This window comes from Parastagonospora nodorum, assembly GCF_000146915.1.
Source record: "Parastagonospora nodorum SN15 chromosome Unknown scaffold_10, whole genome shotgun sequence".
Taxonomy (NCBI): domain Eukaryota; kingdom Fungi; phylum Ascomycota; class Dothideomycetes; order Pleosporales; family Phaeosphaeriaceae; genus Parastagonospora; species Parastagonospora nodorum.
In genome coordinates, this window is record NW_001884558.1 from 983553 (window position 1) to 1010031 (window position 26479).

The following is a 26479-nucleotide window of genomic DNA, read 5'->3' on the forward strand; positions in this document are numbered from 1 at the left end:
TGGTTACGCAAACACTCTCCAAGACATGAGGAACAACAAGGTCGGCCGCATAAACTTCATCAACCATGATACCATTCATTTCCCATCATAAATATACACAAGCAATGAAGTATCCAAAGCAAAGCCCTCATCTAACGCTAAATCACACCCTCGACGCGCCAAAAGCTGGGTATCACTACCATCCATCCTCACTGTCCCTGTCCCTGCCCTTGCCCCCCATGCTCACTCCACCCCATCGTCACACTCTCCAGCATCTGATTCCAACCCCCATCGCTCATTGGCGTCATCCCGGTCCCCTGCGTGTAATCCCAATCACTCCCCACCAAAAAACCGTGATTGAACGCCTCATCGCCCGCCACGCCGTTGGTACTAAACGCCGTGCTGAACATGTCCAGTCCACCCGACGAGGCGTCGAAGTCCTGCAAAGGCGGGAAGGAATTCGTCGGCTGGAGGGGCAGGGGTTTGGAGTTTGGATTTGGGCTGGAGCGATAGGGCAGGCTGTGTTCGTTTGTGCCGGGCGAGTAGGAGGAGTGGCTGGTTGAGCCACCGCGGGACTGGGTGCTGATTGTCGCGGGGCTGGGCTGGTCTTGTTGGCTGCGGGAGCCGCTGCCGGAGAGGTCCATTTCGGTGTCGTCGGGGAAGGTGAAGCCGGCGGGGGTGAAGTCTTGGGTTGTGGAGACTTGTTGGGGCGGGATGTAGGGTGCGTTTTGGGCATTGTTGAGGTTTATGCTGTTGATGTTGGAGATGTGGAAGGGGGCTTGGGCTGCGGGGTTTGAGTATTGCGTGCCGCGGAGGTTGCCGTTTAGGGTGGCTTGGTAGGAGGGGTCGTTGGTGTTGAAGTTGGTGTTGCCGAAGGTGTTGATGGGCGCATTTGGGTTCTGCGTTTCGCGGATCTCGAAAATGGGCGAACAGCTGACACCATCGGTGTTGACGGGTATAGTAGCAAGCTGTTAAGTACATGTTAGCCGAGAGAAATTACCCAATAAGAATACCTAAAGGGTATTGGATCGAAGGGCGAGCGCCAGTGTTGTAGCTCATGCTTTGTTTGTGCGGACGTTTGCTTACAAATGTATCAGGAGGCGGGTACGGCTTCTGTGGTAGCCCCTGTATGCCTGCACTTTCCAAGTCGAGTTGAAGCTGAACCAAGAAAGACTCGGTAAGAGGGTTCTTTCGACGTAAAGCTTGCATTGCTTGCAATAGGAACTGCAAAGAAGCACCCATTTGTTGATCATTTGGACGTGTCTTGAGATACTGAACGAAGACTCGTGCTGCTACGTAGACACAGAATGATATAAATGGGTTCATCTGTTTATCATTAGACAGTGTTACATTGAGGAGTTGACTGACTTACTGAGCTTAGGTCCATGTGACTGATCATGCGCATGATTGAAGCGATTTCTGCTGCTGCTGAAACGCACCGGATCTTGCTCTCGTTGCTGATGTTGGGTGAGAGTCGGTACTTGTCAGCCTTGAAGATAGCTGCTTGGTGCAGGCAAATGGCAGATGTGTGGATGCACATGTTTGTGAAAACGACGTTGGGGTTTGCAACACCAGAAGGCAAGCGTAAATGTTCGGGTAGGTTCAACGAGGTCTGGAGAAGGATCTGCTCAATTTTCCGATGCCGAGTCCAGAAGCCACCGTTGATGTCTTCGTCGTGATCGTCTGCTCCAGGACGGTGGAGGTGTAGTAAATTCCGTCCAAACATGGCAGCTGTCAATACAACACCGCCCATTGCTTGCAAACCGGTGGCGCCACTCGCACCAAGACCTTGGTCGAGGGATCCAGTAGGCATGGGCCTGCTCTTTTCAAATGCGTCTTCACTTGCGGGGAGGTTCGTCGTGATCTACATCATGATAAGTGAGTGTGCCAAGGGCATCACATTTCCAACTCACATCTCGTTCGTCTATCATCATTGGCCATCCGGTACCAATACTAGCATAGCGATCAACAGCGAAAGCCATCCAGAAAGTTCTTCTCCGCTCTTCGCGCTCAGTCCAGTCTTTCGGTGGAGGCAGGCACTGCTTCACGTCCAAACCAATCCCATCCAAGCGGTGTAATTGCATCATCTGCGCAAGCCGCACCGCTCTCCCGGCTGAAAGCCACGCTCTTGGAAAGTACATTTGTTTGAACTCGTAAGTGCAAATTAGGATCCATGCCTGACAGTGCGCCAGTGTAATGGTAGACTCTCCGTGTCCTTTCATCTCATCCATCTGAGCGTACTTTCTCGCACGCTGGTAGAAGTGCTCCTGTAGTCCCTCATATTTGTCCGTGGCTGAGGCTGCCAGAGTCCACATGATGTATCGAAGACACACTGGCGGTCGCATATGAGGCGCAAGGTTCAGGGCGGCGAGGAACCGGGGTCGGTGGATGATTGGTAACGATAGATGTACCTTGGTGAAGTAGATCTGATATCTGATGATGCTTCAGTGCTATGCTCGCTCTACATGTCGAGACATACTCACAACTCGTCCATGACATCCTGCGGTGGTAGTGGCTCTTCAAGACCTAGCCCTATCATCTCCCACGAGAAGTTGTCGTCTCCAATATCTGCTGCCACGCCATTTTGCGACGCATTCCCAGCTGATGTCTGAGAGCCTTGTATTCTGTCCCGGGTGCTCAAGTAATCACCCTGGTTGGGTAATGCTTGTTGTAGTGTATTGGCGACATATGCGGAGGTGTTATCTGTACGAGATGTATCTTTGTTCGCTTCAGGACTATCTTGGTTCTTCAAGAGATGTTCTACTTGTTCTGTACGAGCAGAATTAGCGTATGCACACCATGTGGCGATCTTTAACTCACGAAGCCGTTGCTCTAGTAGCTTCACATAACCCCTCTTTGGCCCGCTCTTCTTGCGCACCTCGTCGTAGGCGCACTCATGTGAAAGACGGCTACACGTCCCGCATGTCGGTCGTGAACCATCACACTTCAGCTTTCTTTTGCGGCACAGCACACATGCTATTCTTTTGGCTTTCGAGGTACCATCATTCTGCGCATCTTGTCCGTTCGTATCGTTCGCATCGTTCGACTCAGTTTGTCGGCTAAGGTCGTTGAAGAAGTTGTCGTCCGGCGACTCAGATTCAGTTGAGGGCATTTTCGCGCTCCGAGCTGTGCGCTCTGAATCGTGGTTGCAGTTGTCTGGTCTAACGACTGAGGTCCCGCGTTGGCTGCCTAGAATTGGAATCCTTCAGCGACTTAAAGAAGTGGCCAGATAGAGCCCCCAGTGCTCAGATAACCAGTCAAGGAAGAAATCGAAAGCTCAGCTAGAGAAGCTAGATCAAAGACGTTGTGAACGTGGAAGGGCGATTGTGCCGTAATCAGGCATCACTGTCTGCGGCGGCTACAAAGTACGGGCAACGCCAAGCTGAGAGAGACACGGTGCAGAACATACAAGTGTCGTGTTCAGTAGAGAGTGTAGGGATCACAGTTGAAGCTGCGCCATCCTGCATGGTGGCCATATGCAAGCCTATTCGCAAGGCGTGCTGCCTTAAGGCTGGCCTATGGCGCGTGTCACGCATATCCAAAACGGCTGGACGAATTGTCCCGGAAGCGCCGATCGGCGGTACAGACATCGCGTCCCGCGCTATTGGTAGGATCAGCAACCCTACCTCTTTGTCCTACGAAGTAGACGACCAATACTGTAGATACATGATTTGCCATTCTCTCTTAATCTTCCAACTGGATAGCTTGTGCTTGAGAATAATATGGCTTGCTCAAATCTGAGCGGGCTCATTTGCATCCCGAAAGCAGCAAATGCTTGCGATTGAAGTATGTTAGTGTCATCAATGATTACCAGCTGAGGTCTGTACCAATCATAGCAATCAAAGCCCACTTAGCTCATCTACCCTAGAGGTTGAACAGTTGTGCTATAATCTCACACCCCGTGCGAGCTGTCCTAAAATTGAAAAAAAGACGTCGAAAATGTCCCTCTGTATGGCATTTCTATGATGGCAATTGGGGAACTTTGAGTATCTCACGTGCAGCTTAAGAATACACGTGCACATGGTATTCGCTCAGCATTGATATGGTACAATTGTAGATGCCTCGCTGTGCGGTATCGACCCGAGTGATGCGCGATATAGTACATTTCACCTCGTAGAAATTCTGGTACAGCACACTACCTCGGCCTACGCTTGCCTTGGTTGCGTGGTCGATCTTGCACCAGGAATGTGTGCTTGTTCCTCTTGTACCTTGTCTTGTAACCTCCTTTGGCCTGCATCCAATGTTAGCGGATGATACAGCAAGATGGGAGCTTTGGTAAGACTTACTGGGACGCCCCATGGACTGACTGGGTGGACATTACCCTTTGATTTACCACGACCACCACCGTGGGGATGATCAGCTAGGCAGTGTTAGCATGTTACAATCAGTTCAATCGAGTCAACTACTGACCTGCGTTCATGGCAAGACCACGAACTGAGGGCCGAATGCCTAGCCATCGGGAGCGTCCTGCCTTGCCAAGCTGTGCAAAATGTGCCTGGGGGTTGCTGGCAACACCAATGGTGCAGCACGCATCGGGGCTGACTTTGCGGATTTCTCCACTCTGTAGACGAATAATGACACTTGCAATCTCAGTGCCTTTGGATTTCTCAACCTCCTCCTTGTTCACCACGACGGCGTAGGTGCCAGCACTTCTGCAGAAGACGCCTCCCCCCTGGGTTTTGGAACCAATGTTGAAGATCTGCGAACCGAGGGGAACCATGTGAATGGGTAGACAGTTGCCTCGCGATGCAGTCTTTGCAGCCAGCATACCAGGATCGATGCCACCACCCATGCTGGCAATCAACTCTTTCGGGATACCGGTCCTGAAGCTCTCGACTTCATCCCCGGCCCTTAATCCGTCTGCTGCGATAATGTACGACTTCTCTCCTGTTTCGACTCGGGTGACGAGTGCCAGATGCGAGCTGCGGTTCGGGTCGTACTCTATCCTATCCACCACATGCTTCCCGGGCAGATAGCGCTTGTAGTCCACGACCCGTATCCGCCTCTTGTGCCCGCCACCTCTGTGCCGCACTGTGACTCGTCCTGTGTTGTTCCTCCCTCCCAGATGCTGCCCCTTCCGCGCGAACGTGAGCTTGAGGAACGGCCGTCCTTTCCACAGATGGTCGTTTACAGGCCGCTTCAGATGTCGCAGACCAGGTGTCCGAGGCTTGTATGTACGCAGCGGGATGAAGCGGTCTCTCCGCGAGTTGTCGGCCTGGAGAGTGCCTCCATTCGCGGATGCAGTGGGCTTAATGGACGGTGGGGGCACCTGATCGATGGCCTGGGCATAGGTCCGGGCAGACAGCAGCGCCCTCCCCAGCCGTGAGGGGTGAAAATGGCATATCCGTGGCTGCAGCATGCTGCTCTAGTGTGACCAAAAGCCGTCCTGTGCTGGCGGCGTTGCAATGGCTCCCTTTCCGATGGCGGGTGGTGTTGGCGATGTGACGAATAATTCTCAGCTTCACCCGCAAATGGCCTAGCCGCAAGGGTGGATCCTTGCGTCGTAGCAGGCAACGCGCTTTCCACCTCGAATCCTCGCCCAAAACACGACCTTTCCACGCCCACAGCAGCGCTGCACCTTCCGCAACTCTTCTCATTCAATTCGCCGTCTCACAATCACGGTACTCGGCTGTCTCGGCCATCTATTGCGCGTTGGAGGAAAAGTTTCATTGCAGGTAAGACATACGCGCTCGTCCTCGAGTGGGTCCCGCACCCGCCAGCCTCAGCACGACTTTCGCGCGGGCGTGTTTGGTGTGCCAAGCGTGGCCTGCCCTTGACCTCACAACAAAGCCTCTGCCGCTACATCTACCTCCCACAACACCCACCTTGGTGCAGCACCCCGACTCGCCCTCTCCACCACCCTTTTCCGTGCACATTGGAGCTGGAACAACTCCCTTCCCTTCATCCACCACAGTCGCCGCTCTCCAAGGGTTCGTCTCGCTGTTCTGCACGTCACAACACCATCGCTGCCGCAACGCATAGAGCGTGTCCGGCCTGCCAATACTCGCGGCCACCGAAGGAGACTCTGTCTATCAGACTCCTACACGTATACACGCGTGTTCGGAGCCCGCGTATTGTCAGCCGCCTCGCCTACTCGCCGCTGGTGCACGCTCTGTCGAACGCTGCTAATGCCATCAAACAGTGCATCAAAACACGACCTCTACACGCCAATACACCCGAGATAATACTCGAACGACTACCCATACAGACCATAGTCTTGATCAGCATACCTAATATTGTTCGCCATGCCTCCTGCCGTACGTCTCCTTTCGTCACGCTGCCGTCCAATGCAACTCGAGCTGTACATGCTTGGACGCGCTGCACCCGTTCAACACGTATCTCTAACACGTCTTCTAGGCGCGAGCCCTCAGACAGCGCACTGTCACCAACGAGAATGACGAGAACGCTGCTACCACGCGCATGACGCGCGCGAAGGCCGCGTTGGGCTCTCACGAGTCGGCCGCCGACGTGCCAAAGAAGGGTCTCCAGGTGAAGAAGTCGACCGCAACTCTCAATGGCGCTGCTGGCACGCGGAAACGTGCTGCCCTCGGCGAGGTCACCAACGTCACCAAGACGGAGACTGTCGGTGCTGGCGGCAAGGTTGGTGGAAAGAAGCCGTTGACCACCAAGGTTGGGCCCGTCACCCAAGCCTCCCGCCCCACCAAGATTGAAAAGGCTTCGCGACCTGCAACACAGTCGATCCTGTCCAAGGAGAAGAGGACCATGTCGTCGGAGCTGAAGCGCCCCCTGAGTGGATCTGGTATTGCAGGTCAGCCAGCCAAGAAGCGTGCCACTACCAGCAATGGCTCAAAGAAGGAGGATGTTGAGGAGGCCGAAAACGTTATGCCGGCGCAGAATGTCACGGCCAAGCCCGAGGTCACCAAGCCCACGACCAAGGTTGAGGTGCTCGAGGAGGAGCTTGAGGAACCCATCACCGAGGCATTCGTTGACCTCGACAAGGAGGACGTCGACGATCCACTGATGGTCTCGGAGTACGTCGTTGAGATCTTCGAGTACTTGAAGGAGCTGGAAATTGCGACCATGGCAAACCCAGACTACATGGAGAACCAGAACGAGCTTGAGTGGAAGATGCGCGGTATTCTTGTCGACTGGTTACTTGAGGTCCACACTCGCTTCCGCCTCCTTCCCGAGACTCTGTTCCTCGCTGTCAACATCATCGACCGCTTCCTCTCCGCCAAGGTCGTCCAGCTTGACCGCCTTCAGTTGGTCGGTGTCACAGCCATGTTCATCGCCTCGAAGTACGAGGAGGTACTGTCACCTCACGTGCAGAACTTCCGCCACGTCGCCGATGACGGCTTCACCGAGGACGAGATCCTTAGCGCTGAGCGCTTCGTCCTCGCTGCCCTGAACTACGATCTGAGCTACCCAAACCCCATGAACTTCCTCCGTCGTATATCCAAGGCCGACAACTACGACATCCAGACCCGCACCCTCGGCAAGTATCTCCTCGAGATCGGCTGCTTAGACCACCGCTTCCTTGCGCACCCTCCTAGCCAGGTCGCTGCAGCATCGATGTACTTGGCTCGTCTTGTCCTGGACCGCGGCCCATGGGATGCTACTCTCGTCCATTACTCCGGTTACACGGAGGAGGAGATCCAGCCCGTTCTGCAGCTCATGATCGACTACCTCTCCAGCCCTGTCATTCACGAGGCTTTCTTCAAGAAGTATGCTAGCAAGAAGTTTTTGAAGGGTATGTCTTGTCTATTCTACCGCGTTGACAGTATCGCTAACGTTTACCAGCATCCATCGTCCTCCGTCAGTGGGCCAAGAAGTACGTGGCTGAATATGGCAACGTCCTCGAGCAATCAGAGGAGGAGGACTCGCAGCCGCGCACCAAGCATTGAATAACGCCCCAGTAATCGAGCGACCTGCTTCAATCAAGCGTTCGCACTGAACCAACACGGCTGCGCGCCCACTCATCCATTGGATTTAGCCAGCCTATTCATGTTTGCATCTTGGCTATACCATTTTCAGTCGGCGTTAATACATGGGATACACTCTGCCCTCTTAGGCCTTCCTCGTGTCCCTTTTGTTTCTTTGTCTACATTTTGGAGCGGAGTCCGGCGTCCCGTCATCGCAATGGCGCATATGGAGCTTTGCTTTTCATCAATTCCATCTTCATTTCTCTGATAGCGGCTCTGGATACTCGCTCATACTAGCGAACGATATACCAATGATGGTTGATATGAGAGGCTATTGCTTGGTGGAGAAGACACTAGATTGATAGTTGGCGGTATGAACGAGGGCATGTATGATTAGGCCCTCGGCGTGTATGAGTAGGATGCACGCACGCAATGTCTCGTGTCGCATAGAAGCAAAGCCAATCGAAAAGTTCAAAATTCATTTTGAGACCAACAAATCACTGTGAATCTTGACGCTCATCCGAGAACGTGGGGAAGAGCCAAACGAGCCAAGGTGTACCATGCTACGCGTTCACGTACCCCGTCATGCACCATGGTCCAAGTGTCCGCGAAGCGCGAAGCGTGTGCGGTCTTGTTTACGCACCACATTCGCGATCCCCGACACGAAGCACCAGCCATGTCGCGTTCGGCGTGTCTCGCGATCGTCACGTCTGCATCAACCTCGGCCCATCGACGCGCGGTGTGCACTAAACCTCTTTGAACCTCGAATTCATAATCACTTCACTTCACACTCGATCAAGCTCATATCAAACACCAATAATGTCATTATAACCGTTCGCAAGATGAACGAAACCGATCTGCACTACCCCGCTGAAGCATGTCCGTTTTGCAACATTGCGAGTGCGTATCCGTTTCCTGACGCGCCGCTGTGGGAGGGTAGGAGCGAGGAACTGGGGCGGTGTGTACCGGCGGATGATGAGGCGGATGTAGACAAGACGCAACCGGGGAGTTTTGTGGTGTTGAGGAGTAGGGATGTCGTTGCTTTTTTGGACATTTTGCCCATGGTGGGAGGTAAGTCACGAGATGGAGACGAAGATTGGGGGGAAGCTGGAGATGGAAATGCTAATTTGAATAGGACATTTACTCGTAACAACGCGCCAACACAAAGTCAAAGTCGCGGACATGGGCGCCGTGGAATCTCGAGAAATCGGTACGTTATCATTGTTCTATTCATCTTCTATTTCAATTATTCCCTCCATACTCATGCCAACAAAAAAAAGGCTTCTGGCTCCCCCTCCTAGCCCGCACAGTCTCGCTCGTAACCGGCGTGTCAGACTACAACATTGTGCAAAACAACGGGGCGCGGGCGGCTCAGGTCGTGCCGCATGTGCATTTCCACATCATCCCCAGACCGCCGACGATGCCGGAGATTAAGAATAAGAGCTGGACTATGTTTGGGAGGGGTCAGAGGGACGATTTGGATGAGGAGGAAGGAGGAAAGATGGCAGGGGAGATGAGGAGGGTGCTTAGGGGGGAGGTGGAGAGGGTGGTAGGAAGGGAGAAGCTATGAGGGAGAAGAAGGGTTGTATGTTTTGATAGCGATGTTTTGTGTCTGCTGTGTATCTGTGGGAAGGTCCAAGGGCGAGTAATATTCAACGAATTACTGGCTTACGTCTATATGCCTTTCTAGCGGAGATGACTTGAGTAAGCTATGGTAGGTGAGCGTATGCATGTGCCGATCATGCGGCTATGGAGAGACTACGATCATAGTCATTTCCGAGCAATGTCTAGCTACACATTAGAATTGACGTCTGCTGTGAAAGCATATACCACGATTCCTACATGGTATCTCGATCTCCATCTGTCAAAAGTCTATGAGTTGACTGAGTCGCGCGACTCCGGGGTTAAGCTCGCGGGAGTGCAGGGATGACGTCCAGACCGCTCGCTGTCACCCATGGCAACCACCCAATAGCAACACGCTACGTTCGAGCCTCACCAGCACCGACACCGCCTATCTGCAGGAACAAGTCGTACAATTCTTTCATCGCTCGCTCAATTCTATTCTTCACGACTACAGACTTCACAAAGTTCAATTCCGTTCGCTTTCGACGGCTGTCAAGGCGGTAAACACGCAGTCCAGATGCAGCAAGCCGTGGGAAGGGAAGGCGCTGCGTCGCCGGGCCCTACGCATTTCTCGCCCCAGCAAATGAGTACGAGGGACTGTTAGTTGTATTCTACGCTGCCATATTAACAGTTGTATTTAGAAAGCTATCTTCAAGATCTTCGTACCAACCGTCCAGCTCGCCCCACCGGAGCTCGCCCAGCACCAGCACATTTTAACACTTGGTCCAGTAGATCAGGTCCGCGGCTCTCGGAGTCTTCCAACATATCGCCACTGCAACGAACCTTCACAGACCCCGTCGCCGATGTCGATGCCCGCCCATCGACTTCCCACGACGAGCCCAAGATGCATTCGCGCAGAACGTCCAAGATGAGCATAGACGAAATCATCCAGGGACCAGGAAGAGCACTGGTACAGCCTCCGCGAGGCCGGGACACGACAGATTCGTCGACTCGGTCAAGAACACCCAGCGTGCAGTACCGCGAGAGCGAGCAAAGGCAGACGGAGCAGGAGGAAGCACGCGCAGTCAGGATAGCTATGGAAGAGTTGGAGCTAGCACAGGAAGAGAAGCTTTTCGACGCTGCTCGTGACGAGGCGGCAGAGCTTGTTTACAAACACCGCAACCCAGACGCACCTGGGAAAGGTCCAACCACGCCATATGCTTATCCCGGACTTGCAAGTAAGGGCAGTACTCAAAGGAGTCGAAGTGTGGAACCAAAGGACCAAGACCTGCAACGGGCAAATTCGAAGCTAAGAAAGAGACATTCTATGGGCAGTGCGACTTCGGGCAGTAGGAGTAGTAGCTTGCAGAGCAATGGAGGCGGAAGTAGCTCAGAGTCCTCGGGTCTCAACACGTCGCCCACAAAAGAGGACTTTGATTCAAAGGACAAGGCTACTGAGTCTTCGTCCCTGAGGAAGGCTATTTCAGATCTGCCCAGCTTCGGTTCAAGACGCAAGAGCAGTGGGTCTCGACGCAAGATTAGTGGAAGCTTGTTCAGCAATCCAAATGACCAGATCTACGAAGAGCCGGAGGAGGACAGTCCAGCAAAGCCTAAGGCTGTGCCTGCTGCAACTGAGCCGCCCAAGTCTGAGAAGCTACCTCTGGGAATTCGACGCAACCCATTCATGCGGTTTCAGTCGGTCAAGGGCAACCCTATGATCCGCTCAAACACGGATCCTGTGCTGGGCAACAAGAACTTCGACCGCTATGAGATCCAGAAGAACCCGCCTACTCAATCGCGCAACGCTGCCTACACTCTGAACCCCTCTGTCGTCACGAAGCCAGCTGAACCCGTCAAGGCTGATGCTGAGAATGAGCCTGAGATCAAGATGAAGGACGGCAAGGAGATTCGGAGTGACGACCTCCGCGCTGCTACTGGGTTCCGTCTCCGAGACCGTAGCCCTCACTTGCCAACACCAACCATGGTCTCTGACAGTCCGGGACGACCCATTGTTTCTTTCAAGAAGGGCTACAACGAGATCGAACTCAAGGAAGATGTGTACGGGTCCACAGAAGCGCTCACACGGCCATCGGGTCCAAGTCCACGTCCGTTATCCAACGCTGTCACGTCTCCTGCGGTGCCAACAATTAATACCATGGATGATACAACCAAGAACACAGCTGCACCGCCTCCGGTACCTCAGATCAGCGTCTCCTCAACCCCACCGGCTGTTTTGTCAAGATTTAACAAAACAGAGAAGAAGCCCACCATCAACATCCACGAGGATGCCCCAGCAAGACCACTCTCAAGCGCAGCTTCCAGGAAATTCAACGCGCCCCCACCAGCAACTGCACCATCAAGGGCCAACAATAAACCCCTACCAGCTGCCATCAGCGCACTCTCAGCCAGTCTCAGCACCTTCGGTTCCTACGATATCCGTCTCGGAGACACCATCTATGATGCCCACCCGCCCTGCTAATACTCGTGGTCATAGTGTAAATGTGGCCGTCAATTGGTGTTTCTCCACCTGTCCCAAGTATATCGGTTAGTGAATCTCCAGCACCAAACAGGGGGCGGGGGATGAATGCACCTTCGATAGGTGTCACGCCGCCTGTTCCCAGCATCTCTGTCAGTGAGTCTCCAGCACCGAATAGGGGGCGTGGTATGCCCACACCGTCGATTGGGGTCTCTCCACCTGTCCCAAGTATATCCGTCAGCGAATCTCCAGCATCAAACAGAGGACGCGGTGGAAGTGTGCCTTCTATCTCAGTGACCCCTGAGATTCCGTCCATCTCTGTCAACGCAGCTCCTGTACCAGCTCGAGGACCCACAATCAATGCACCATCTATCTCGGTCACTCCTACCGTACCTTCAATCAATGTCAATGGCTCGACCGGATCAACACGCCCGCTGCCTGATCCGAAGCATCACTCTTCTCGACCATTTGGCCGCGGCGGTGCTACAACCAACACACGGGGTCACTGGACGCCCACTAACGTCCGTACCGGCGCTCTCTGCACACAATGCGCCCTGCCTATCGCTGGCCGCATCGTCTCCGCAGCCGGCTCACGCTTCCACCCCGAATGCTTCGCCTGCTACCAGTGCGGCGAGCACCTCGAGTGCGTCGCCTTCTATCCCGAGCCAGAAAACAAGCTCGCAGAGCGCATCGCCCGCATCCACGCCCGCCAACGCGGCGAAGACATTCCCTATCTCCCCACACACCCCACGCCCGACGACATGGCGCGTCTCGAGCACCAAGACGGCACCGATGAATCCCAGCGCTTCTTCTGTCATCTCGACTTCCACGAGATGTTTTCTCCGCGCTGCAAGAGCTGCAAAACGCCCATCGAAGGCGAGGTCATCGTCGCCTGTGGCGCGGAGTGGCACGCCGGCCACTTTTTCTGCGCGCAGTGTGGCGATCCGTTCGATTCGAGCACGCCGTTTGTGGAAAAGGATGGATATGCGTGGTGTGTGAATTGCCATACGCACCGGTACAGTACCAAGTGCAAGAAGTGCCGCAAGCCGGTTACGGACACCGTGGTCAAGGCTCTTGGGGCCGAGTGGCATGTTGGGTGCTTTTGCTGTGTGGTAAGTCTATGAACGGAATATATGGTTGATGAGCCATTGCTAATTGTTACTAGGAGTGCTCTGGTCCGTTTCAGGATGGGAGGTATTTCCTGCGCGGCGAGTCGCAGGATCCGGTGTGTGTTAAGTGCGAGGAACGGAGGCTCAAGGCTTGATTGGGGGAGCTGGCCAGGCTGGTTCTGGTGACGAGGTGGATGATGATTGTGATCATTTTGGAGCGATTTTGACAGTTGGTAATACACATGCATGCATAAGAAACGAACAGCATACTCGGTTTGGAGTTGGTATTGACTTGAACTTTTCAGCGTGGGGCATGGTAGGCGCGGTTGGGCGTTCTGGTAACATATACAGTCTTGTAATCTATGGTGTTCCCATTCTCAAAATAATACGATCATCAGGTACCATCATGCAGGGAGTGGTAAGATCGTGCATGTGACGAGTGAAGACATTGGCCAATCATGTGGAGTCCGACCACGACGGTTGCGATGCCAACGCACGACACAGCCGGCTCGGCGCATGAAGCCCAGCACCACAGCAGTCCAGTGGGTCTCCCAATTGACTGACGTCTTGCACACTTTCGCAATCCATTCACCGACCATTGTTTGCAGCGAACTCTCCAGCAACATGTAGGACATCAATCGCCGCAATCCATCCTTATCTCCGTACTAATCCAAGTATTCGCAGACTCCCAACAACTTGGCGCAGCACTACACGACTACATACATTCCTCCAGCGCAACGGCGCACCCTCTTTCCACCCCAATTAAAGCCTCCCCATATATACCCAAAATGCGCCCCGTCTTCGCCCCATTACTCCTTGCGCCCCTCGCCGCGCTCGCAAACCCCGACCTCATCGCACCCTTCGAACTCGCCCTCCCCATCTCGGAAAACAACTCCACCGACAATGAAGTAATCGACCTCCTCAAGCGCCAAAACAACGCCTGCGCAACAAACTACTACGCCTGCGCCGCCCTCAACGCCCCGGGGCTCTGCTGCCCGCGCACCGCAATCTGCACCGCCGACTCGAACCGCGCCGTCGCCTGCTGTCCGCAAGGCGCGCAATGCACGGGAACCCTGGGCGTCCCAGCAGCAACCACGGCATCGCTCCCCTCGACCGCGCTCGCCACAACCACCACCACCGCGCCGCCCTTCCAAGCCTCCAGCATCCCCAACGCAGGCTCAGCTCCGCTGTCAACGGTACCCAACGCCTTCTACCCCTTCCCCGCCATCCCCACTACTTACACAAACGCAGCTGCCTGCAGCGCTGCTTATTCCTCTTGCAGCAATGATGCTGCAAGTTGCACGACTGCGCTAGCGAATGGCGCCATGGGCGTCACGGTGAGTGCGCCGAATGGCGGCGCGACCATCACGGCTGTACCGAGCGTCGGGCTGGTGAGCGCGCAGAGCATCTGTAGCAGCTTGAGTAGTCTGGGGTGTAGCGGGTTGCAGGTCGAGGCGTGTCGCAGTTTTGGCGGCGAGGGGAGTGGCGCCACCATGAGGTGTGGGGGTGGGTATTTGATGGGCGCGGGCGTCGTGGTTGGGTTGGCGGGCCAGATGTTGCAATGAAGGAGGTTGAGGGGAAGGGGTTTACTTCTTTTCCATGTCGATAATATGGTTGGGTTCGGCTTGCTGGGGTTGTGACCTCATAGGCGGCCCGGGTCTGCATTTTCTGGAGTATTTTGTATGCAAGCGATGAAACTATGATTTTGAGGCAATTGTTCATATATGACATGTCAGGCATGTTTTGGACCTCAGTCTGCCTGTATATGCTTCACCGGCTTCATAGATAGCCGCGTCGTTGCACGTCCAACCACGTACTTGGGCATTTCAAATCACTTTACACACGTTGCTCGTGAATTGTAAACACTAATCGTCGGTCTGTGTGATGTGAAGACTTGATATGAGCTCACAAAGCCGACCAAAACAAAGGAAATATGTGATATGTGCCGATAGATGATAACGAAGTGTGAAGAACTCCAAAGCCATAAACATGTGGGGTATGTCCAGATCCAAAACTCCAAAAGATGTTTATAAAGACATCATGTTCAGCCATTTCGTCGTGCCAAGGATGTGCACCGTAATGAAAGCAGTTCACTCTCATGACTCGCTGCTGCCCTCGCCCTCTTCTTCTTCTTCGAGATCAGGCTCGTCGACGGCCCAGAGGATAAACGGGCCGTTGTAGTCGTTCTGGCGGCTGTTAGTCAAAAGATCGGACCAAAGAGCACATGTAAGGGCTCACGTTGAAATCGACGTTCTCTGAAGCATACCACCATCGTCCGAGGATGATGCGACCACCAGGCAAAACCACACCCTCGTATGCCCAGAGGTTGTCTTGTTCCACTTGATCAAAGTCGTCCATGAAGTGCTTCATGAAGGTGATACGCTGCCAGCCTGGGATGCCATGCTGAGGAGGGAGAGGGTTGAGCCAGCCAATGGCGTTAAAGTCGTCCTCAAGATCGACACCAGTGCCCGTGAACTGGACATTCTCTGAGCCTGGCTCGCCCTTTGGCTTCGCTCGGCCCTGGGGTTCGACCGTGTTTCTCAGAGAATGCAGGCGCTTCTCGAAGATGTTGGGCCACCGAAGCTGGGCACCTTCTACGAAATCGAGCTGAAGCGACTACATGTGCTTAGTACTGGCCACCAATGGCCGTCGCAGGTAACATACCTGAATTTTACCCTCGTCGACATTCTTATCGCAGAAGAAAGCTTCTGCATCCTCGTCTGACGACATCTTTCGAAGCTTCGTAATCTCTGGTACGTCGAGGAAGGAATATGTGCCCTTCCAATGGCTGCCCAGAGTGTAGGAGCCATTGCGCAGCGGCTCCTGCCAAGCTGATGGCTTCTGCATGGGAGACAGCTCACTCACAGCGTCGTACAAAGTCGCAGCCGCTTCGTTCATCATGTGGTCTCGGAAGAAGTTCAAACAATGGAGAACCCAATCCATGTTGATTTCGGAAAGGCTGGGACCACTGTAGAGAGGCGCCTTGTTGGTGGCCATATAGACGACGCGCTGTGACTCCTCTAAAGCGAACACCTGGTGATTTGCGTCCTCGAGCTCGAACAGAAAGTGAGAGCACATGAGCTTGACCGCTGCAAGCATGGGGTGTACGCTGTCTGGCTCATTCCGGGCTGGCGGTGCACGCCTGCCATTGAGGAGGATCTTGGAGTCGAGGACGAAGTTGCGCAGGACAGTATGGTTCTTGCAGCGAGGCCGCCCAAACTCGTCGATGCCGAAGGACCCCTGGAACGACTCTGCACGCTGTCAGTCACACTCATACACTTTCGGAACTACTGCTGAGTATGAAGCTGCCACTGCCTGGAGGGTGACGACTCACCGACGATCAAATCCTTCAGGACCAATATCGCATCCACCTCGCGCCTGTTATGTCCACGGTAGAAGGGGTACACTACCCCACGGCGCAGGTGCTTCGAGCGCACTTGGTATATAGACCTCAACTCAGTGTTTGACCGGCCTTCCTTGAAGGCATACTTCTCACGAAACTTCGCACGCCAAAAGGAACCCTTGTCGGCGTTGACTGCATTATTCGTACTACGACAGACGAAAGCGTACCTCGCTATGTCCTGGTCTGTGTCTAGTTCGCGAGCGATGGCTTGGTTGAGCTATTGGCTCCGTTAGCACGTACGCTGTTGGTGAAGTGAAGAGGAACGCACTTCGATGGGAAGGGCGTTAAAGGCCGCAGACTGGGAGGGAGGATCGCGAGCCATGATGTGTGAGCACTGTAGATTGAATCCAGATGTACTTGCTCGTCAGTTTGTTCGGCAATGCTCGACTGAGTGGGCGTAGACGAGAAGAAGCTGTAGCAGAGGACGTGAGCAGTGATATAGGGAGTGGAGACGCCCTAGCCAGTTGCTAGTGAGAGACGACTTCTGGTGTGTAAGGCCCGGTGAGGGTAGCAGGACTGTGTATTGTCGCTTCATGCGCTTGGTTATTCGACGTGAAAGTGCCTGCTGCTTCCACCATTACTTACTTGCCAACTTTGAGGATGCTCGTGCAAACGCAGTAGCAAGTGCAGATCACGATCACAGGCACTAGGGCTCTCGATCAGGTACGGGTCAAGCCGTAGAACGCTGTTGCCCGCGCAGCCAAAATGCTGTAGCTTCGCAGTAGTGAGTTTTGGTCATGCAGTCTGTTTGCCTGTGGCGACAGGGTCCACACGAGCACGTCAGAGGGTTGACAGCGACAGCGAGGTGTAAGTTCGATACGCAAGGCCATTGTGCGTGTGAGATGTCAGAAGGTGAGGTGGAGATCTGGCGGCAATTGCTAATCTCTGGAGTTTGGGTTTATTGGTGGAAGGTGCCACTCAGGACGAGCGCGCCGCGACATTTCGTGCCCGAGCTTGTGAGACAGGCAAGATCACAAAGCTGAAAGTCGGCATCACCATCTAAAGCTTACTTGCAAACAGAGTGAAATTTGTATGACGAGGGGTGCAGGCATGGAAGACCTTGAGTCGTTATCAATAATTCATGATATGTATGTATCTTGTAGAGGCGTGGAACACGCACATAATGAGTAGCGAGTGAGACCGACGGAAGTTGTTCAATGAATTAGCATGTCTTCCATCGTGCAGGCTGCGGATGCATTACGGTCGGATGCATCGCATCTCCACCATACCACTTCTTCAGATCACACCTTCAGCCTAGGGCAGCGCACCGCCAACAGCCGCCGCACCAGCGATCCAGAAACTGCCCTGACCGACCTTCCAACTCTTTACGCCAGCACCCTGGCTCGAACTCGGGGCTGGTGCATTACCTGTGTTGCTCCCACTATTTGAACCACCGGTCGAAACTTGGCGCACATCGTTTACGCCACTGCCATCTGTCTTGGTGATCATGTAGATTTCTCCGGTTGAATCACTGCTCATGAAGAGTCTGCCTTGGGAATCCCACGCAAGCCCCACAGGTCGGAAACAGTTGCTTGGGCATGCGGACAAGTCAGGGTTGGAGACGATGTCGATGGCTGCGGTAGTGCTGTTTGCCGCTGCGGTGGGTGAGCCGTTGCCATCGAATTCAACAAAACTGAGCTTGTAACCGATGGGTGCATCACGGTTCCTGTGCATTATCAGGAATGAACAAATTACAAGTCTGAAGAAATTACCATGAGCCATGCATCGTCACCCAAGCCCCTGTGCCGTTAGTGTTGAACTTCATGTCCAGAGGTGCCATGTGAGCTTGAAAGGTGATCCTCGGAGCTACGCGGTCTTCTTGACAGTACGTATCGTTCAAGGTGGCATTCTGAGTACCGATCGCAAAGTTTGACCCGGTCTTAAGGCCATTGTTGTCTGGTATCTCTGTCACGTTCCAAGCTGCGAAGCACGTTGGGTAGCCGAAATTCTTCCCCGTAACATCGCTCGTTTGGTTAAGGAATCCATGGTAGTTCAATTCCTCACCAGGATTGTTTTGGTTGATGGTTTGGCCACTCCTCTCGAGGTCATCCACGCTGTTCTCGACAGAGTAGACGGCACCAGTGACGGGATCTTCAGCGATACCTACTGAGTTCCTGAGACCCCAGCCTAACAACAGGCCATCCCGTGGCTGGTTGTATGCTGTGTCTGTGACGTTGCTCACATTGTATGCTTTGATCGTTGAGACTCCGCTGTTGATGTCTAATGTGTTGTCATCCAGGTTACCTTGGCTACCGCGGCTGACTAAAAGTAAAGAGGGCACTTTGCCGGACAGGAGAAGGGTGCGAGTCGTATGGCCGTCATTTTCGCCCATGTTCTCAATGATGGTGGATGGATTGCCCGTGATGCGGCCCTCTTGGGCATTGTACTGCCATCGGTAGACATGGTTGTAGGTCGAAGCATACAGCGTGCTACCATCTTGCGAGAGGGCAATGCCATGGCTGATCTGAAGAATGTCAGTTGCTGTTTACATCACCCGTCCACAATGATGCCATTTTCAGCAATGCGATCTTACCTCATTGTTATCAACGACTACCTGGGTTGCGCCGCTCTGCCTCAAGCAAGCACCATCTCCACTAAGCTGCAGCCTGCTGATCCCGTGTCCTTGCTCCACAACCAACAAGCCGCCCGCGGAGTCAAATTGGATACTTCTGGGGTCTCGCAGATTATTGGCGACAACCTGGACACGGAATCCTGGCGCGACCGAAGGTGCTCCATGTGCGGGGCCGATCGTGGAGCTGGGGCAAGCTGCCGCTGAGCTGGACTGAGCTTTGGCGGTCAGCGCGACATAGGCGAGACCGAACAAGTGTTTCAGCGCCATATTGACGGCTGACCGGTCTGTTCGAGGCAGTCAAATCGAATGATAAGCGGGTAATGCTCGTGTGGCTGCTTGTGCCGATGCAAGTACGGGTGAGGTATCGAGGATCAGATCTCACAGGGATGTCCAGGGCTGAGGGCAGGTAGATGAGTGTAAGCGTCGAGGGATTTTGCCTTCAGTCGTAGTTCCCGTGTTTGGGCTTGTAGACAGTAAGAAGGAAGTCCCCAGACAGTGACCCCTCAGTGGCAATTGACCTTGGAACCAGATCAATCGCACTCTCGCATTCCTTACATTGCTTGGCTTCGGTCGCGCGGACGTCATATTCTTGGGCAAACACATGTGCAGCTTTCAAACGCGGGGCTCGTTAGGGTTTTGCTGTTTCAGAGCCTACAGCAATGTGCCTGCCATTGGCGAGGAGATACGCACCGCTGACCTGGTTACACATGATACGTACTTGATTGACGCTGGTATGGTGGACCGAGAAATCAATTGGCGGTCATCTCGGCTTTCAGTAGCCCGAGTTAGGAAGGCGCCAAGCAGTGTTGATTGTCAAGACTGTTGGTTTGGCGTTGCGTAGAATTGGTCAGCAGTAGAAACAGGAATGTAGTGGATTCCAACAAACATGCCACCTGCATGATAGTGGAGAAGCCAGTCTGCCGCTTCGGCATTATATTGGCGAGTCGCGAATCTTGCCTCGTGGCTCTCTCAAGTAGCGGAAATAACAACAACAAAAACAAACACGCAAGTCTCGCCATCGCAGAGAGGAATCAAGGAAGAAAGAATTCTACAGTTGCATGTCACGATTGGATGAAACTAGTGCTGCGACGTGGCATCGCCTATCTGTTCGCCGGCATGAGATACCATCATCTTGGGTAAGGTATGGGCGCTCCGAGCATGTTCGGCTATCACGAGCCTAGCAGGCCATCGTCGAAACTTAAAGCGCCGGTTACGTGTTAGCCCTATGTAGGTTGCAGCAGTAGTTCGACCTAGCAACGGCTTCAGGGCGATCATACCATGCAGTGGGAAGTTTGCAAATAATGTTGAGGGGAGCATCGGAAGTCGGTAAGAGATCCTTCAATGCTTTGCAGCCGGTGAACATGGGGTGTCGTCAGATGTGGCGCAAATCAAGTGGGGATAGGCCTCTGGGTGCTCCATGTTCCGTTGTCAATACGGCAGCCGAAGCTCGAGCCCTCGCGGAACGTACCACTTCGAGTACGATGATGTATTTTCACGTAAGAGCCATCCGAGAGTGTCATTTAACAAATATTGGAAATTGTATATTCGCGTCTCGAAGGACTGCGCGTGCTGGCCGTCAAGTAATCGAGGCTGATTTTTGAGCTTGGCCCCGGTTGATCGAATGAAGACCAAAAAAAAAAAACAAGGAAACAAACCCGAGACCGAAAACCCTCCGCTTTTGTACATGATCCGGCGTGACTCCATAATGCGACCAAAGCCTGCGTTTCCTTGGTCAAGTGCCCGGTGATATTATATGTCCTGTATAACGCCGCTTTGAGTAGAACAAATAGCAAAGGACGGCGTGGCGCGTCCATCCTCATTCCCTGTGTGTATCATGGCCAGGACCTATGCAAAAGAAAATTGGGAATGCAAATTCGCTCCAAATGCAAAAACTAGCCGGGCGTTGTAGCCTGGCCAAAGGAAAAATGTAGGGTCAGGAAGCCTGAGAAGCCTCTGAACCCCACTCGAACGCTGCGATCCAAAGGAAAAGTATCCAGAAGAAATCGTGTTCCCGCACAAACTTTTTCTAGAAACCCTGACCTGCTCGAGGTCCATCTATATGCTATTGCGTGTCCTGGATCGTTGCTTTTAGTGTCGTTGCGACATCCCCGTTACACCATTGCAGCCTATTTTACATAACCGTCATTCGATGCATTTGTGCTGCGAGATCTGTGTCCTGTTGGAACAAGTTGCTGAAAGGAGGCTCTTCGTGTCTCGGACTAGCGTTCGGGCTGGAGTACAAGCCTTCCGCATCTCTTATGGCATCTTTCACTTTGCGCGTCAACGTGTTGACATAAGGGACAATGCGTCGCAAGGTTGCTGTGTCGAACGGAACCTTCTTTGAGGAAGGAGTAGGAGGCGCACCGTCGCCTTGCTCGAACACGCTTTTCCTTTTTTGCAACGCCTCGATTACAGAGCGCGCTTTGGCCTCTGAGTCCTTGCGCGGCCGTGTGATGATTGTCTTGGACCCCGAGATTTTTCTCGGCGTTTCGTAGTTGGATTTCGGCGGGATTGGGGAGGATTGGGGTCCGAAGATGCCGTAGTTGGGGGGAAGGATCGTCTTTCGTCGAGGCTGTGATGACTGGGTAGGAGTTCGAACGGTATCATCGCTGGGTGATGGAGACTTGCGCTTTCGCCGGCCTAGACTAGGACTGGCACCTGGGCCAGATAGCTCATCAAAGGCATCCTCGTCAAAGCCTGGTGAAGATGGAGGCGACAAGCGAGAAACTCCTTCATGATCCGCCTCTTGGTCTGCAAGATCTATCATAGCATCGACCTCTTCCCACATTCCTGATTGCGGACCGTCTATTATTCCGAGCGCGACAGCTCGCACCTTGTGTTCCTTGAGCTCTTCAATGAGGAGACCCCACTCGCGCAATAGGCCAATGTTTGCGAGAACGTTGTTTTGCTGCTCCTGAATGCTCTTTGGTACGACCATGGCTGTACCACTGTCGACTCTGGGCGCTTCATCTGCATCTTCTGCGGCAGGGTCTTCGTTCAGTTCGGAAAAGTCAAAGTCGTCGTTCCAATCTTCAGTGACACCCTTACTGCCTACCCCCCAGGTGCCGAACTTGTTCGTAACAACCGTGTTACGTTTACCTGTCGCATCTGGTACAACGGGAACACTCTGGCTGCGGGCGTGCAACCCGCTAGGAACTCGTCGCCCAACAGATCGACTGCCTCTCCGATCTGCGTCTTTCTTCCCATGAACGGTTCGAGGGCGAGGAGGGGTGCGGTTGCCCGAACTCTTGTCGGCGGGCTGCTGTTCGGACCAATCGAAGATGCTGCTGCGCGCCTCCCGATCACAGTGATCTGCTGTGAGATGTAGTGGTGTCGAGGGCTTGGGACTAGATCCGGTAGCGAGGAGGCGAGGGTTAGAGCGTTGCAGTGACACAGGCGTAGCGGCGTGGCTGACTGTCGGTAGATCAACCCAAGAGTCCTCAGCATCTTCCTCTTCATGAGACCACCTACTGCTATCGTCGTCCCCTGCGCGCGAGTCCCATTCGAGCGTGCCAAGCGAGAGCGGCTTTGGCATGCTCGGAGGAGACGAGGGTATTAGATTAGGAAATAAGGGTGCGCTGTGCGTCCGTGTAAAGCTCGGCGAGTCCTGTAGAGATCGCTCGGGTCTTACCGTCCGGACAGGTGTCGAGATGCTTTCTTCTTCCTCGGCGATGCTGTGCTGGCCAAAGGCAGCATTGACGATGGGCTCGCCAAAAGCGCCAGGAGGCAGTAGGTCTCGTAGGGCTGTCACCTTGACCTTGGACGGCGGCGATTCATCAAATATGGTCTCTATGCGAGGCCCTCGCGGCCCGCCCGACGTGCTCCTGGTCGCGCCAGTACGTAGCGAATCGAAAAGGGTTTCGCTCTGGAAATCGGCGTCGTCCTCGTCGCCCGAACCTAAACCGCGAACCTCATTATCAGACGAGCCGACCAATGTCGAGGCTTGTTCAGAGGGCGCCATGGAATGACGCGACGGACGAACCCCCGGTTGCGCTAAGGTTGGCGACGGCGGCATGTGATTGGCGAGTGCCGCGGCTGAGGCAGTCACCTCGAGCTGAGGCATTGACGCCAAGGCGCCTCCAGGGCCAGAGACAGGAGCAGCGCTACGGACCGACTCCTCGGGCAACGGCTGCGACGAAGAGGCTCCAGATGGTTCATTTTCGAGTGCCGTGTGGGATTCGGCAGATTGCAAGGGCCCCGCGGAGGTCGCAATGTTGCGTTTAGTCAGAGTTGGGTCCGTCACTCGTCGGCGCGCATCTGCGAAATACGAGAAGCTGCTTCGCCGACGACTCATAGTGGGCGTGGGAGGCGCTGAGCTGACCCGCTGGCTCGCCCTGCGCGATATTCTGCCGCCGCGAGCTTTGGCCGTCGCCTGTTTTTTGGTAGAGGAAAGCAGGTCGGTGATGGAGAAGGAGCGTCTGGGCCGCGCCGCATCCTGGGAAACGTCTGTCGTCGAAGCGTGCTGCGGGACCGCGTCGAGGGCGTTTGTGCTGGTGGTGACAATGGTTGTCATGTCCAGCGGGGTCCCGGGCCTGCTCACGAAAAACACACTTTCACCAGCCTCGCTGTCCAGCTCTTCTGCACCAGCCGAAATGGATCGAGCAAGAACCAGCGTCGGCGTGTGCTTGCCGTCGGGCACGATTGTGCGGAAGCCCAGCGCCTTCGACAACGGGCGGTCCTTTGCAACTCTTGCTGTGAAAAAATGCGTGTACTCGGGCTCGCTGACTGTGCTTGCTCGTACCGACTCGTGGACTGATGCGTCTTCGGCAGTCATCTCGAGCAGCGGGCTGTGGTACTGGAGCGTTGCCGACCGCTGGTGACTCGTGGCAGGGCGGCGGAACGACGGGCGGAGAGATCCTGAGCCCGGGAGAGGTGTTTCATGAGGGCGCCGAAGCGATGACGACCGCTTTACGAGCTTGTTTGGTGGCAGGGGTGAAGGAGATCGTCGTCGGCCGATCATGGGTGCTGTAGAGCCATCATGCGAGAAGGCCATAGAGCCATTGGAACACGATACAGACGGCGAGAGCGGAGCGGGACTGGGGCTGGGATTCCTGCTCGATTGCGGCGAATTTGAAATAATAGAAAGGCGTTGTATCCACGAGCGTCTGCGTGAGGGAACATGCCCCGTCATATCCAGCTCGACTGTATCCTGCTCACTCGTGGCATAACCCTTCAGTGCACCACTAGATGCTTGCAGGCCCGTGTCGCCGCTTGTCATCCTCCTCATCATGCGCCGTTGGGGGCGTCCATCCTGGCTGGGTCGAGCCGAAAGTGAAATCCGCGAGGCAGGAGCGATGGAGATAGGGGCACCGAAGGGAGGTGCGGTCGTAGTCGTCGCAGAGGTGTGAACGGCAGTAGACATTGATCCGGGGACTAGCTCTCGAGCGAGCGTAGTTTTCTTCTTGTTCGAGTGTGAGGAGTCGAAGGGGGTCTCGCGTCCAAAAGACAGACCAACCGCAGATGCACCAACGACAGTGGCAGTAGCACAAAGCTGTGTGACAAGAGTGCGTCAGTCATGGCACTTTCGTACAACGAATATGCGAGGTATCTCGAGGTAAGACAGAATCACCGCCGCTCTCGGCAGCAACGCAGCAGAGGCTGCGAGACATATCAAAACAAAGCAAGGGTTGCCCGTCGATGCGGTCCGATGCCACCACCAGACGTGAGGAAAATGGAGAATACATACAGTTGGACAAGTTTTCATTCTCGTTAGTAACCAAGCCGCCGGGGAGAGCTCACTCGTCGAAACCTCTGTGGCGACGCGTTGAGCATCATGCCCTGTCGAGGTGCCGGTGAAGTGCAGTCCGGCACGAAGCTGCACGGAGAGCGATGGAGTGGAATGGAGGGGCTCAATTAGACAGACTCTCTATCATCACTGTGAGCAAGGTGACAAAGGGCGGCTAGAGCAGCCGTAGCGGGCTGAGGCAGGTAGGTGGAGCTGCGCTGAAGACGCGGACGGCGAACTGGAAGAAATCCGCTGCTTGTTGCTTCTAGGATCTACATACAGGGCTACCCAGCTACGTAAACCCGCTTGGGATTAGCGAGATGTCGCCGATGAATTGGGCTGATAGCGCCAATGTCGAAACATAACACGGAGTCAACACAGGCCGCATGCCTCACTCTCCACCGTCATAGCTTCATGCTGCAACAACATGGACATTCTCTGCAAGCAAAAACTCGGCCAGGGCAGCCTCTTGTGTACCTCAAAAGCAGCATGACGGTATGGGCGAAGTGCATCATTCGGTACCACCACGCTGGCGAGCCTGTGTCAGAGATAGCGCCGAGTAACCATCCACCAGCAACCAGGCACGCAGAGGCTGGCCGTGGCAGCAAGTGAACCCCTCGCAGCTAACGCGGCCCAAAATAGTCTACCAGACTGGTCCTGATAGCATCTCGGAGCATGGTAGCAGGCGCGCGGTGATTCGCAAGTGGCTGTCTGGAGAGCGCGCGTGTTCCCTGCAAGCGCAAGTGGAGTTTGCTGATCGCGGCGTGCGGTGCGTGAGTAGCAACCGGTTTATGTACCTCATCGGTCCCTAAAGTAAAGCGTGCCTTAGCTCGTACAGCCATTGAGCCTTTAGCCAGTTCTCCGGTACGATGACAACAACAACAACAAAAGAATTTCTCCGATACAACATAGGCAAAATTAGAGCCGTCCAAGGGAGGGTGGTGGGCATGCTCGCGAATGCACGAGACCTTGTAGATTGCTGCTTCGGCACTAAACTTCACCAATTGCAGTTTGCAGCTTCCAAGCAGCTCCTTGTTGCTCGGATCCTGGACCAAGCACGTCAGCCCCAGGGCGGAGAAGCTGGCAAGGGACTGGAACAAGGATGGAGGATAGGCCGGAACTGAGTACCCATGCGAGCGAATTCTGATCCTGGGTGAAGGCCCCGTGAGCGCACGAGGCGTGATAGCAATGTAGGCATCCGTGGTTGTGAAGACAAAGAAGTTTCAAATGTGCCCCGTCACAGTGATGCCGTGAGCAAGTCGGACGTGAGGTCCGGCTTGGACAGCCCTGACAGCCATCCAGCTATCAGTCATCCGATGCCCGTCTGGGCGTAGCACCTCACGAAAACTGCCGTGTCCATCCCTCGGGGTATGGCCGCGAACGTATACCAATATTCCTCAGTACAAGGCTTGCAGACGGGACCTTGAGTGGCCTGGGCGTGGTGAGATGATGGCACAGTGTGATCAGCAATGTTTACTGGGCAACACAACATGCGCGTAGCCGGAAATCCTGGAAGCACATCGCTACGATGCCGCAGGAAGGGTTGTGCAGGTCAGCCTCTCATGTGAGGAGCTCAACGCGGGCCGGCATTTTCTTTTGGTAGGCACAAGGCAGCCCTCCCTGATTGGCTCCCGCCCTACTTCTAGAAACACGCCGCTCCACACGCCACTAGCATCTTCATCAAATTCCGCGTGCCAATCGCTAGCACAAACGCCCAACGACCCGCCACTTGTGCGAAAACACTGACGGTTACCACTGCTAGACGCCTT

General features: G+C 54.4%; 10 protein-coding genes across 10 annotated transcripts; 5 read left to right on the top strand and 5 right to left on the bottom strand.

Moving 5' to 3' along the window:
* Nucleotides 1–60: 60 nt before the first annotated feature.
* On the bottom strand, nucleotides 61–2294 carry SNOG_07105 (hypothetical protein; the record flags this gene model as incomplete). The annotated part of the gene is made up of 4 exons (XM_001797406.1): nucleotides 61–947; nucleotides 1066–1305; nucleotides 1352–1843; nucleotides 1893–2294. 4 exons carry the CDS (start codon nucleotides 2292–2294, stop codon nucleotides 189–191), a joined length of 1893 nt encoding a protein of 630 aa, XP_001797458.1. The 3' UTR covers nucleotides 61–188.
* Nucleotides 2295–4114: 1820 nt separating this feature from the next.
* On the bottom strand, nucleotides 4115–5338 carry SNOG_07106 (hypothetical protein; the record flags this gene model as incomplete). The annotated part of the gene is made up of 3 exons (XM_001797407.1): nucleotides 4115–4210; nucleotides 4266–4339; nucleotides 4390–5338. 3 exons carry the CDS (start codon nucleotides 5336–5338, stop codon nucleotides 4115–4117), a joined length of 1119 nt encoding a protein of 372 aa, XP_001797459.1.
* An 886-nt stretch (nucleotides 5339–6224) lies between these two features.
* On the top strand, nucleotides 6225–8348 carry SNOG_07107 (hypothetical protein; the record flags this gene model as incomplete). The annotated part of the gene is made up of 3 exons (XM_001797408.1): nucleotides 6225–6236; nucleotides 6337–7690; nucleotides 7741–8348. 3 exons carry the CDS (start codon nucleotides 6225–6227, stop codon nucleotides 7842–7844), a joined length of 1470 nt encoding a protein of 489 aa, XP_001797460.1. The 3' UTR covers nucleotides 7845–8348.
* Nucleotides 8349–8454: 106 nt separating this feature from the next.
* On the top strand, nucleotides 8455–9532 carry SNOG_07108 (hypothetical protein; the record flags this gene model as incomplete). Its single annotated transcript, XM_001797409.1, has 4 exons — nucleotides 8455–8601; nucleotides 8705–8933; nucleotides 8998–9072; nucleotides 9143–9532. 4 exons carry the CDS (start codon nucleotides 8455–8457, stop codon nucleotides 9430–9432), a joined length of 741 nt encoding a protein of 246 aa, XP_001797461.1. The 3' UTR covers nucleotides 9433–9532.
* Nucleotides 9533–10002: 470 nt separating this feature from the next.
* Nucleotides 10003–13165, top strand: SNOG_07110 (hypothetical protein; the record flags this gene model as incomplete). The annotated part of the gene is made up of 6 exons (XM_001797410.1): nucleotides 10003–10072; nucleotides 10277–10663; nucleotides 10820–11483; nucleotides 12164–12892; nucleotides 12923–13013; nucleotides 13067–13165. 6 exons carry the CDS (start codon nucleotides 10003–10005, stop codon nucleotides 13163–13165), a joined length of 2040 nt encoding a protein of 679 aa, XP_001797462.1.
* A 633-nt stretch (nucleotides 13166–13798) lies between these two features.
* Nucleotides 13799–14436, top strand: SNOG_07111 (hypothetical protein; the record flags this gene model as incomplete). Its single annotated transcript, XM_001797411.1, has 2 exons — nucleotides 13799–14401; nucleotides 14428–14436. 2 exons carry the CDS (start codon nucleotides 13799–13801, stop codon nucleotides 14434–14436), a joined length of 612 nt encoding a protein of 203 aa, XP_001797463.1.
* Nucleotides 14437–15106: 670 nt separating this feature from the next.
* SNOG_07112 (hypothetical protein) lies at nucleotides 15107–16735 on the bottom strand (the record flags this gene model as incomplete). Its single annotated transcript, XM_001797412.1, has 5 exons — nucleotides 15107–15203; nucleotides 15277–15617; nucleotides 15675–16261; nucleotides 16345–16630; nucleotides 16682–16735. 5 exons carry the CDS (start codon nucleotides 16733–16735, stop codon nucleotides 15107–15109), a joined length of 1365 nt encoding a protein of 454 aa, XP_001797464.1.
* Nucleotides 16736–17477: 742 nt separating this feature from the next.
* On the bottom strand, nucleotides 17478–19252 carry SNOG_07113 (hypothetical protein; the record flags this gene model as incomplete). Its single annotated transcript, XM_001797413.1, has 3 exons — nucleotides 17478–18079; nucleotides 18126–18894; nucleotides 19000–19252. The coding sequence occupies 3 exons, from the start codon at nucleotides 19250–19252 to the stop codon at nucleotides 17668–17670; spliced, it is 1434 nt and encodes a 477-aa protein (XP_001797465.1). The 3' UTR covers nucleotides 17478–17667.
* A 1864-nt stretch (nucleotides 19253–21116) lies between these two features.
* On the bottom strand, nucleotides 21117–23945 carry SNOG_07114 (hypothetical protein; the record flags this gene model as incomplete). Its single annotated transcript, XM_001797414.1, has 2 exons — nucleotides 21117–22511; nucleotides 22617–23945. 2 exons carry the CDS (start codon nucleotides 23943–23945, stop codon nucleotides 21117–21119), a joined length of 2724 nt encoding a protein of 907 aa, XP_001797466.1.
* Nucleotides 23946–25137: 1192 nt separating this feature from the next.
* Nucleotides 25138–25834, top strand: SNOG_07115 (hypothetical protein; the record flags this gene model as incomplete). Its single annotated transcript, XM_001797415.1, has 3 exons — nucleotides 25138–25183; nucleotides 25353–25483; nucleotides 25721–25834. 3 exons carry the CDS (start codon nucleotides 25138–25140, stop codon nucleotides 25832–25834), a joined length of 291 nt encoding a protein of 96 aa, XP_001797467.1.
* Between the last annotated feature and the right edge of the window lie 645 nt (nucleotides 25835–26479).